This window comes from Furipterus horrens, unplaced genomic scaffold (genome assembly GCF_987537825.1).
Source record: "Furipterus horrens unplaced genomic scaffold, mFurHor1.1.pri manual_scaffold_12, whole genome shotgun sequence".
In the NCBI taxonomy this organism is placed as follows: domain Eukaryota; kingdom Metazoa; phylum Chordata; class Mammalia; order Chiroptera; family Furipteridae; genus Furipterus; species Furipterus horrens.
Genome location: NW_028327182.1, coordinates 69,701,083 through 69,712,060, shown reverse-complemented (window position 1 = coordinate 69,712,060; position 10,978 = coordinate 69,701,083). Strand labels below are relative to the sequence as shown.

General features: G+C 42.5%; 1 protein-coding gene across 2 annotated transcripts in view; it reads left to right on the top strand.

The window, feature by feature from the left end:
* The first annotated feature begins 1,019 nt into the window (after positions 1-1,019).
* Positions 1,020-10,978, top strand: part of CARS2 (cysteinyl-tRNA synthetase 2, mitochondrial) — a 51,126-nt gene continuing 41,167 nt past the window's right edge. For both annotated transcript variants that reach the window (XM_090258718.1, XM_090258717.1), the window contains exons 1-2: positions 1,020-1,293; positions 1,619-1,669. In XM_090258718.1, the coding sequence (XP_090114844.1) occupies positions 1,070-1,293; positions 1,619-1,669 (275 nt within the window). In that variant the 5' untranslated portion in view covers positions 1,020-1,069. The remainder of the gene's footprint in view (positions 1,294-1,618; positions 1,670-10,978) is intronic.

The following is a 10,978-nucleotide window of genomic DNA, read 5'->3' as shown; positions in this document are numbered from 1 at the left end:
GACAGGCAGGGGACCCTTCTTCATCCTTTCAGACAGCAGGGCGTTCCTCATGGCTCCCTAAAAGCCTGGCTATCTCGTTGTCATTGATATGCAAAGTATCTTAAACCATCCGCCCCTTTACCAGCCTTAGCTGCCGCCTGCCATAGACAGGCAAAGTCCCTTAAAAGGTGTTATTATTTCCTTCCCCCACCCCCAAAACCATGGGCGGTGAAAACTTTGGGGAGAGCCCCTGCTCGTTACAAAACCGGAATTCATAATGTTTATAACCTTAAAATGAATCCCAAGCAGACATTTCCTACCACGTGTACTTGATGAACGGGTGCTTTCCCAGCTTTGGTCTTTCCTCTGCAGACTGAGGAAAAGGGTGTGTTGGGATGCAAACATACTCTGGGTGGGTGCGTCTATTGAGGTGCAAATGTGTGTACGTGTTGGGGTGCAAACTGGCTTCGCGAGTACGCGAGAAGTCTGCGGCAGGTGCCCGCACCGTACACTCTGTCTCGCAGAGACCTCCCATGCCTCGGCGGGGATTCATACCGTGTCAGAATGTGGACTACCTGCGCTGATGAGGAAAGGTGGCCCTCCTTCGGGCTGGAGGGAGTACCTTTTCCTGCCACCTTAAGTTCCGACTCCGTCCCCTGTCGGCCTCCCAGTCCCCAACTTGGACTCCGACTATCCCGTCCCACAGCTCTCCAAAGAACGCCAACAGACCTGACGGAGGCGGAGCCGCAGCTTTCCTACTGCTGTTCCGGGGTGGGCGTGGAACAACAAGTCCTCTTCCGGGATGGGCGCGGCTGTGCCGAGTCCTTCTTCGGGGTGGGCGGGAGCGGAGCAAGTCCTAATTCCGGGGTTGCCTTGGCCCTGTCCGTCTTCTTTCGGGGTGGATCGGGCCTGGCCCGGTATGTTTCGGGGTGGGCGGGGGCTGTGCTGGTCGTCTTCCGGAGTGGGCGGGGCCCTGCTAGGCGTTTTCTTCCAGGGTAGGTGGGGCCGGGCCGGGACCTCTTGAAGTGGGCGTGGCGAGCTTCCCAAGCTGCCTTGAGTCAACTAGTTCCTGGAGGCTCGTGGGCCTGTCATGCTGCGGGTGTTCGCGGCTCGTCTGGGCTCTCCGCTACACCCGGCCCCACTGGGCTTGGGTCCGGAGCCGGGGTCGGGACCGGGGCCAGGGCGAGCGGTGTCCGGGGCGCGCGGGCAGGGCTGGCTACAGCCTGCAGGCCATGATACCGGCGTCAAGGTGTACAACAGCCTCACACGGAGGAAGGACCCCTTAATCGTGGGCAGCGCGGACGCCGCCTCTTGGTAGCTCCCGGGGGTTGTGCTTGGGAATGTAGGGCGGGAAGGATTGTGAACTGTGCGTTTTGTGTGAAACGTGGGGTTGAGTTCTTAGATATCATTTAGTAATAAAATACATGGTAAGCACCACTGAAGACACTGGTTATCATAGTGAATTAACAGGGTTTTTGTGTGGATTTAGCAAGTCAAGTAGTAGATTCCTGGCTGTACATTCCCCAGAAATGGTTACTTAAAATAAAAAAAAAAAAGACATGGTATATGATAATCCTACCTGAGAAAGTGTGTTTCTTGCAAATATGTTTCACATGATGAATTTTAACTTTGTTCCTAGGTATAGCTGTGGACCAACTGTCTATGATCATGCACACCTTGGCCATGCTTGGTGAGTGTCCTGAATTTGAATTTTTACCTCCCTCAAGTGGCTACTTAAGAATAATGAATACTTACTATGTTCCAGGTAGTCTGGGAATCATGCATGTTACAGTCTTATTTGGTTCTTGTAGCAGTTATGGACACTTATACCAATTTCACAAGTGAGGCAAGGAGGACAGTGAAAATGACCTATTTTGGAATTAGATGTTTCTTGATGTGTTTAGTGAGATCAGGCCTTTCTAGGGGCCCTGGAATCAGTTGGTCAGTTGTCCCAATATTTCCCCCTTTGCCCCCCTCCACCCAGCACCCCCCACTCCCTCAGGCAATCCCCACACCATTGTTCATGTCCATGGGTCACTTGTGTAGGTTCTTCGGCTACTCCATTTCCTATACTGTGCTTTACATCCCCATAGCTATTCTGTAACTACCTATTTGTACTTCTTAATCCCCTCACCTCTTCACCCATTCCCCTAAACCCCCCCCCCAATCTGGCAACCAACAAAACGCTCTCCGTATCCATGATTCTCTCTCTGTTCTTCTTGTTTGCTTAGTTTGTTTTTTAGATTCAATTGTTGATAGATATGTATTTGTTGCCATTTTATTGTCCATAGTTTTAATCTTCTTTTTCTTAAACAAGTCCCTTTAACATTTCATATAATGTTGATGATGATGAAGCCTTTTAGTTTTTTCTTGTCTGGGAAGCACTTTATCTGCCCTTCAATGCTAAATGATAGCTTTGCTGGGTAGAGCAATCATGGCTATAGGTCCCTGCTTTTCATGACTTGGAATATTTTTTGGCTATACCTTTTAGCCTGCACAGTTCCTTTAGTGAGAAATCAGCTGAGTCTTATTCCCATAGGACTGTATGTAACCAACTGCTTTTCTCTTGCTGCTTTTCAGATTCTCTCTTTATCTTTAACCTTTGGCATTTTAATTATGATGTGTTTTGGAGTGGGCCTCTTTGCATCCATCTTGTTTGGGACTCTCTGTGCTCCCTGGACTTGCATGTCTATTTCCTTCACCAAATTAAGGAAGTTTTCTTTCACTATTTTATCAAATAGATTTCCAATTTCTTGCCCTCTCTCTTTATCTGGCACCCCTATGATGTAGATGTTGGACCTCTTGAAGTTGTCCCGGAGGCTGCTTTTGCTATTCTCTTTTTTGGGGGGTTCTTTTTTGTTGTTGTTGTTCTGATTGTTTTTTGCTTCCTTGTGTTCCATATCATTGACATGATTCTCAGCTTTATCCACTCTACTGTTCTTTCCCTGTAATTTGTTCTTTATTTCAGTTAGTGTTATCCTTCATTTCTGACTGGATCTTTATTATGCTGTTGAGGTCCTCACTAAGTTCCTTGAGCATCCTTATAATTAGTGTTTTGAATTCTGCATCTAATAGATTGCTTATCTCCATTTTGTTTAGTTATTTTTCTGGAGTTTTGATCTGTTCTTTCATTTGGGCCGTGTTTCTTTGTCTCTTCATTTTGGCAGCCTCCCTGTATTTGTTTCTATGTATTAGGTAGAGCTGCTATGACTCCCTGTCTTGGTAGTGTGACCTAATGTAGTAGGTGTCCTGTAGGGTCCACTGGCACAGTCTCCCCTCTGACCCAGGCTGGATACTCAAGGTATGCCCTTTATGTGGGCTGAGTTCACCCTCCTCTTGTAGTTGAGCCTTGATTGCTGTTGGTAGGTCAATTTACCCATTCCTGTCAGCTGCAAGGATGGCTGTGATCACTGACCACTAACCTCCATGGAGGATCGGCTGTGAAGGATCAGAGTGGTAGTGCTCCTATGTGGTCTGTACCTATCCACTGGGTATGCTGCCCTTGCAGTTTCCTGGGTGTTACAGGCCAAGGTCAGTCCCAACCTGTGTTCTGCCCATGGCCACCCTGCATGAGCAATAAAGCAGTCTGAGATGTCTGCTACTTGTGCTGGGTATGGGGGTTCCCAGTCAAAGCCAAGCTGTGAATATGGGCTGGCTGCTGTTAGTGCTGACCCTGGAGCCACTTAGCAAGAGGTGCAGGGGGTGAGGGCTCACTGAGGTAGGCTCTTGCTTTTTTTTTTTTTTTTTTAATTTATTTGTTTATTTATTTTAGAGAGAGGGTAAAGGAGAAAGAGAGGGAGAGAAACATCACTGTGTGGTTGCCTGTCACTCGTGCCCCCGCCTGGGGACCTGGCGTGCAACCTAGTCATATGCCCTGACTGGGAATTGAACCAGCGATACTTGGTTCGCAGGCCGATGCTCAATCCACTGAGCCACCGCAGCCAGGGCTGGCTGTTGCTTGTTTGAGAGGATTTAGGAAGTTGTGAAGCATGAGCCAAGACCAGCCATTCATATAGAAAAGCCACTGTTAACTGCTTGGATGGGCTAGTAAGTTGTGTGGAATGGAGCTCCAGGGGGTCACCAGAGTGGGACAAACAGTGTGAACCAGGTAGATGGAGTCTCAGATGTGTCACCTACCTGCCTGCTCTGTGGCTCTATGAGGGGCGGGTTCAGAAGAGGGACAGTGGCCTCTGTCTGCCTTTCTGTCTGGAAGATAGCTGTCCCTCAGCTCTTGCCTTGATGCCAGACACTTAGTTCATCCCTCTGTGCCATTGGTGCCTCTCAAGCTGCTACCCTGGTGTTAGAGCTCAGGGGGATCGAGTCTGAGTAGTCCATGTGCGGGTTCTTTAAGAGGAATTGCTTGGGACTCCAGAAGTTTCTTCCACTGACAGTCCCCACTGGTTTTTGCAGCCAGAAGTTATGGGGACTTCTCTTCCTAGCACTGGAACCCTGGGCTGTGGAGCCTGGTGTTGGGCTTGGACTCCTCGCTCCTGAGATATCCCTCCCTAATTTTTATTCACCACACGTGGATGGGGTACCAGCCTGGTCTGCATCTCTACCCCCTCACCAGTCTGGATGGACATGATTTTTTTAATTCCATAGTTGCCAGACTTCCATTCAACTCGGTTTCTGACAGTTCTGAGTGATGTTTGTTCTATTGTTTAGTTGTAATTTTGATGTGGTTGTGCAAGGAGCAAGCTGTGTTTATGCCACCATCTTGACCAGAAGTCCTTGAAGAGTCTCCATCTTTTTGAATCTTCACAATTTTATGAGATTGCCTCTTAACATAGGACCTTAAGTGTGCTGTGTGGTGAGAGATCAACAATTATTGAGAATAAGGAACCTTCCAGGGGTCACACATTAAGGAAGTCTTGGAGCTGTGGTGGTCCTGGTGTATATATGACCTCTGTGCTTGCTCTCTCATTTGTCAAAACTGCTACTTCCCCTAATATTTTGTATGTTTTCTTGTACACCACTTAAACTTGTTATTGTTCAGATCTAGACTAAAAGTAAAAAGTTATATTTATTCAGTACACTTTTCTAAAAAATTATACATCACTCAGTAAAATCTGAACTTTTCTGTGTTTTATTATAACAAAGTAAGTGGTCTAGGAGTCATATTTTTCATCACTTTGGGCTAACTTACTATTAATTGTAAAAAGCATATTTTACCTCTATTGAAGTATAAAATATATTGGGGAAATATTAAAAACAGTAATCTCCCAACCAGGAAAAAACCTCTCCTCAAAGGCAAAAGAGAAAGAAAACAATTTTATTATTGAGTAAGTATTAAACCAGAATGGGATCCACATATAGGCAACTCACTAAAATGATTGCAAGGGCAGAAAGAAATCATGCTCGTCTATAGAGCTAAGTGGATACCACTCACTAGTTTAGGCAGGGTTTACAGTATGGAGTCCAGTGACAAGTTAGGCCCATTAGAGCATTATTTATTTATTTGTTTTTTTATTGCTTCATTTTAAAGTGATGGCTTCCAGGTCCTTTAAACTTTCCTGAGTTGTGAGACTGACAGAGACTTATTTAGTCATTAGAAAGGTTTACATACATACATTTTTAAAAGGACTGAGGAAAAAATTCTGAAAGGAAGGGGTAATGGGGGAAAGTCTCTTCTCTTACTTTCAACTAGCAGTCAAGCCTCTAAGTTATAATTTGTATTTGCCCTTACAAATTCAGAAAAGAGTTAAAATCTTAAATGTACAGCTGAATGAATGTTCACAGCTCTTAGATGGAGAAACAGAACATGACCAACACCCAGCCTCCTCTATGTCTCCCTTCATCTCTCCTTTGCCTGTCCCCCGACTTGAGGATAACCATTATAGAAGCTTTGCTGGTGAGATAGAACTCATCCATCAAGAAGAGTCATTCAATTCAGGACACCCCTTCAGGTGAAAACCTAAATACTACAAGATTTCTGAAGAAGTTGGGAGATGTTGAGGGCAGGGGTGGTCAGGAATGGCTCCACTGTTACCAAGATGATGTTCAGAATCCTAAGGACTTCTCTGTGCTTCTACAGCTCTGTTCCTACTTACTCTCCAGGTTCATGTCATTCCACTTTCCTCCCCAGGTAGCCACACCAGCCTCTTTTTAAATTTAAAAAAAAAAAAATCTATACTTAACAGGCGCATATAGCCCTTGCTACATCCCAGGCACTGTTCAAAATGCTTTACAAACAAACACCAGCCAATGTAATTCTAATAACACCAGGTGGCAGTGCTATTATTTTTACTTTTAATTTTATTAAATTTATTGAGGTGACATTAGTTAATAAAATTACACAGGTTTCAGGTTCTATAATATTCTGTATTCATTGTGTATTCACCCAAAGACAAGCCTTCTTCTGTCACCATGTATTTGATCCCCTTTACCCTTTTCTACAAGCCTCCCCACCCAACACAGCCTTCCCCTCTGGTAACCACACTGTTGTTGTCTGTCTCTGTGAGTTTTTGTTTGTTTGTTTTGTTTGTTCATTTGTTACTTTCAGTTTTATATCCCACATATAAGTGAAATCATTTGGTTCTTCACTTTCCATCTGACTTATTTCGCTTAGCATGGTATTTTCAAGATGCATCCATGTTGTCACAAATGGCAGTATTTCATCTTTTCTGATGGCTGAGTAGTAGTATTCCATTGCATATATGTACATACCACATCTTCTTTACTAAATTACCTATCAAAGGACACTTCAATTCTTAGTTATTTCCATGTTTTGGTCACCATGAATAATACTGCAATGAACAAAGGGATACATATATCTTTATGAATAAATGTTTTCAGATATTTTATATAGATATCCAGAAGAGGGATTGCTGGATCATATAGGAACTCTATTTTTAAATTTTGAAGAACTTCCATACTGTTTTCCAAAGTGGCTGCACCAATTTACATTCCTGCTAGCAGTGTATATGAGGGTTCCTTTTTCTCCACAACTTCTCCAACACTTATTATTACTTGTCTTGTTGATAATAGTTACTCTAACAGATGTGATATGGTTTCTCATTGTGGTTTTGATTTGTACTTCTGTAATAGCTAGTGAAATTGAGCATGTTTTCATATACCTGTTGGTCATTTATATGTCTTCTTGGGAGAAGTGTCTGCTCAGGTTCTCTGCCCATTTTTTAATGGATTGTTTGTTTTTTGTCGCTGAGTTGTGTAAGTTCTTCATACATTTTGGATATTAACTCCTTATCAGAGGTGTTGTTTGCAAATATCTCCCATTCGGTTGGTTGCCTTTTTGTTTTGATAATGGTTTTATTTGCTGTCCAGAAGCTTTTTTAATTTAATTTAATTTTTTAAGTACATTTTATTGATTATATTGTTACATTTGTCCCAATTTCTTTTCTCTTTGCTCCCCTCCGCCTAGTACCCCCTTACCCTCTAGCAATCACACCCCCTTAGTTCATGTCCATGGGTCGTGCATATAAGTTCTTTGACATCATCCTTTCCTGTACTGTTCTTAACATTCCCCTGTCTAATTTGTACCTACCAATTACTCTTCTTAATCCCTACACCATTTCCCCATTTCTTCCCCTTCCCCCTCCCAGCTGATAACCCTCCACATGATCCCCATACCTATGATTCTGTTCCTGTTCTGGTTGTTTGCTTAGTTTGTTTTTGTTTTTATTTTTTATATTCAGTTGTTCATAGTTATGAGTTTGTTGTCATTTTTATGTTCATAATTTTTATCTTCTTTTTCTCAAGTAAGTCTCTTTAACATTTCATATAATAATGGCTTGGTGATGATGAACTCCTTTAGCTTTACCTTGTCTGGGAAGCACTTTATCTGCCCTTCCATTCTAAATGATAGCTTTGCTGGATAGAGTAATCTTAGTTGTAGGTCCTTGCTTTTCATCACTTTAAATACTTCTTGCCAGTCCCTTCTCACCTGCAAAGTTTCTTTTGAGATATCAGCTGACAGTCTCATAGGCACCCCTTTGTAGATAAGTCTCTGCTTTTTTCTTGCTGCTTTTCTTTTTAACCTTTGGCATTTTAATTATGATGTGTCTTGGTGTGGTCCTCTTTGGTCTAGCTTGTTTGGGACTCTGTGCTTTCTGGACTTGTATGTCTATTTCCTTCACCAAATTTGGGGGGTTTTCCTTCATTATTTTTTCACATAAGTTTTCAATTTCTTGCTCTTTCTCTTCTCCTTCTGGCACCCTTATGATTTGGATGTTGATATATTTAAAGTTGTCCCAGAGGTTCCTAAGCCTCTCCTCGTTTTTTTCAATTCTTGTTTCCTCCTTCTGTACCGGTTGACTGTTTATTTCTTCCTTATCTTCCAGATCATTAATTTGAACCCTGTTTTCTTTCCCTTCACACTGGTTTCTTGTGGATTTTCCTTTGTTTCACTTAGCATAGCCTTCATTTCTTCCATTATGTATTTGTCATACTTAATCTTGTCTTTCAAGTCTGTGAGCATCTTTATCACCAGTGTTTTGAACTCTTCATCTATTAGGTTTGCTATCTTCTCATTGCTCAGTTCTCCTGCTGGAACCTTGATCTGCTCCCTCTTTTGGGCCTTACTTCTCTGTCTCCTCAACTCAACAGCCTTCTGTGTTTGCCTCTGTGTCTTAGGTAGAGCTGTTGCACCTGTTGTATTGTAAGGGGCAGAGCCTTAGGTATTTGTCAGTGCAGGGCAACCTGTTGCACCACGTTGTAGCACTGCAGTGGGGGAGGGGTCTGAGAGGGAACAATGCAACTTGCTCAGCACTTGCACCTTTTCCAGGCATTTTTTCCACTTCCTGAATCTAAACAAGTAGACTCTGCTGAGAGATAAGCAGTTTCCTCCGCTGCCCCAACCCCCACTGGTTTTCACCGGTAGAAGCAATGTGACTTTATTTTCCCCTGGTGCTGGAATCGTGAGCTGCTTGGTCTCATCTGCAGCTGGGATTGTTCCCCAGGTGTCCCTCCTGACTTTTATAATGGATGATTGTGCTTTCCACTGGCCAGCCTCAGCCACTGCACTGCCGCCATACCATGTTTTCTCCACCCTGGCTCCACCCCTTCTACCTGTGTGGGTGACTATTCTTCTTTATTTCTTGGACTTCCCTTCAGTTCAATTTTCTGGAGCTACTGGTTGTTTTTGTAGTTTTGATGTAGATATATTCCTTCTAGTTGTGAAGGGAGACACGGTGTGTCTGCCTACGCCTCCACCTTGCGAGAGTGCCCCTGGAAGCTTTTTAGTTTGATATATGTACTTCCATTCATTTATTTTTGCTTTTATTTCCCTTGCCTTTGAGTTTAAATTTATAAAATTCTCTCTAAGTCCAAGGCCCATAAGTTTGGTATCAATATTTCCTTCTGTGTATTTTATTATTTCAGAACTTATATTTACGCCTTTGATTCATTTTAATTTTTGTGTATGGTGACAAATAGCAGTCAAGTTTTATTCTTCTGCATGTGGCTTTCCAATTGTCCCAGCATCATTTATTGAAGAAGCTTTCTTTTTGCATTGTATGTTTTGGCTTCTTTGTCCAAAATTATTTGCTCATATATATGCAGGTTTATTTCTGAGCTCTCAGTTCTGTTGGTCTGTATGTCTGTTCTTCGTGGCAGTGCTATTACCTCCAAATTACAGATGGGGATACTGCGCTGCAGAGGGCTAATGCAACCAGCCTCAGATCCCACAGAGGGGAATTGAACCAGACAGATGAGCTGAGTTCACATTCTCCACCCCCTCTTCTGTGCAGCCTCATGTGGTTCCTGTGGAGTGGCCCTTGGGGGCAAGCCCACCTGTAGTAGCCCTTGAGCTCCTCTGGGCCAAACATGTGACTTCACTTCAGTTTTCACTGTTTTATGTCAGCTAGTTTCAACTTTTTTCATCTCATGCCACACATAAACTAAATACTAAAATCCTGCAGCACACCAAAAAAATATGACAAATATTTTGCCAATATGACAAAAAAATAGGTATAAATTCGATTCATTCACTATTGTTGTGTTGGCTGTTGTAATTTTTTTATTTGACAGTCTAAGGGAAAAGAGGTCAGTGCCCCTGACTAAACAGTCAGGCATTGCATGTTTTAAAAATTCTGAGGCATACCAGTTGAAAATCACTGTTTTAGGTACCTGTTAACTTTTTCTCTTAAATCTCACATCTTGTAGTCTTTTCTCACTCTAAATGAATGAAATAATAAATGCTTGTTGGGATTTGTGCTGCACTAAGATTATGTATAACAACCCTATGGGGTAGTCAAATTTTGCCCAATCTACACTATAAATAAGCAACCTGAGACTTCAAAAGGTTAAATATCTTGGCAGGAGTTTTGGAGATAGTTTTGTCACTAGAATGGAGGGCTTTGGCCTCAGCTGTGTTTGGGATAAGTGACTGTAGGAGGTTTAAGGGATACAATTATGAGGCTCGTTTTCAAGGGAAGTGATTTTATGAACTGAGATTTAGAGGGGCCACATGAACAACAGAGATGATCATGAGATTAGCTGACCTTAAATTTTAATACAGTATTCCCTCACTTACCACGGGTATTACGTTCTAGACCCCCTCGTGAAGTAGGAACCTTACATTTATTCTACACTCTTAAACCTATGTAACTTTAACAACATACGTATACAGTACCGCAAAATCCCGCGATATAGCGAAAAATCCGTGATAAATAATTAAATATAATATTTTTTTTAATTCCGCGACACAATGAGGCAACGATAAATGAACCGTGATATAGAGAGGGACTATTGTATTGCTTTTATGGGAAACCAGATTCTTGAGATTTCGAATGGATCTTAATGGATTTTGAGAGTTCAGTTTTACAAGTTTGAGTTTCCCCAGTGTATAATACTCTACCAATAAGCTGGTATTTTAATATTCCATAATAGTGTGCACATTTCTTAATAATCTTATACAGTTTTAATAGGATTGTATTTGTTTTGATTTGTTATTTACTTCTCTTTTGTCACATTGGGATATTATAGTTATTGGAGAACATGAAGAATGGTAAATGCTCTTGGTATTTTAACTACCCAGTGA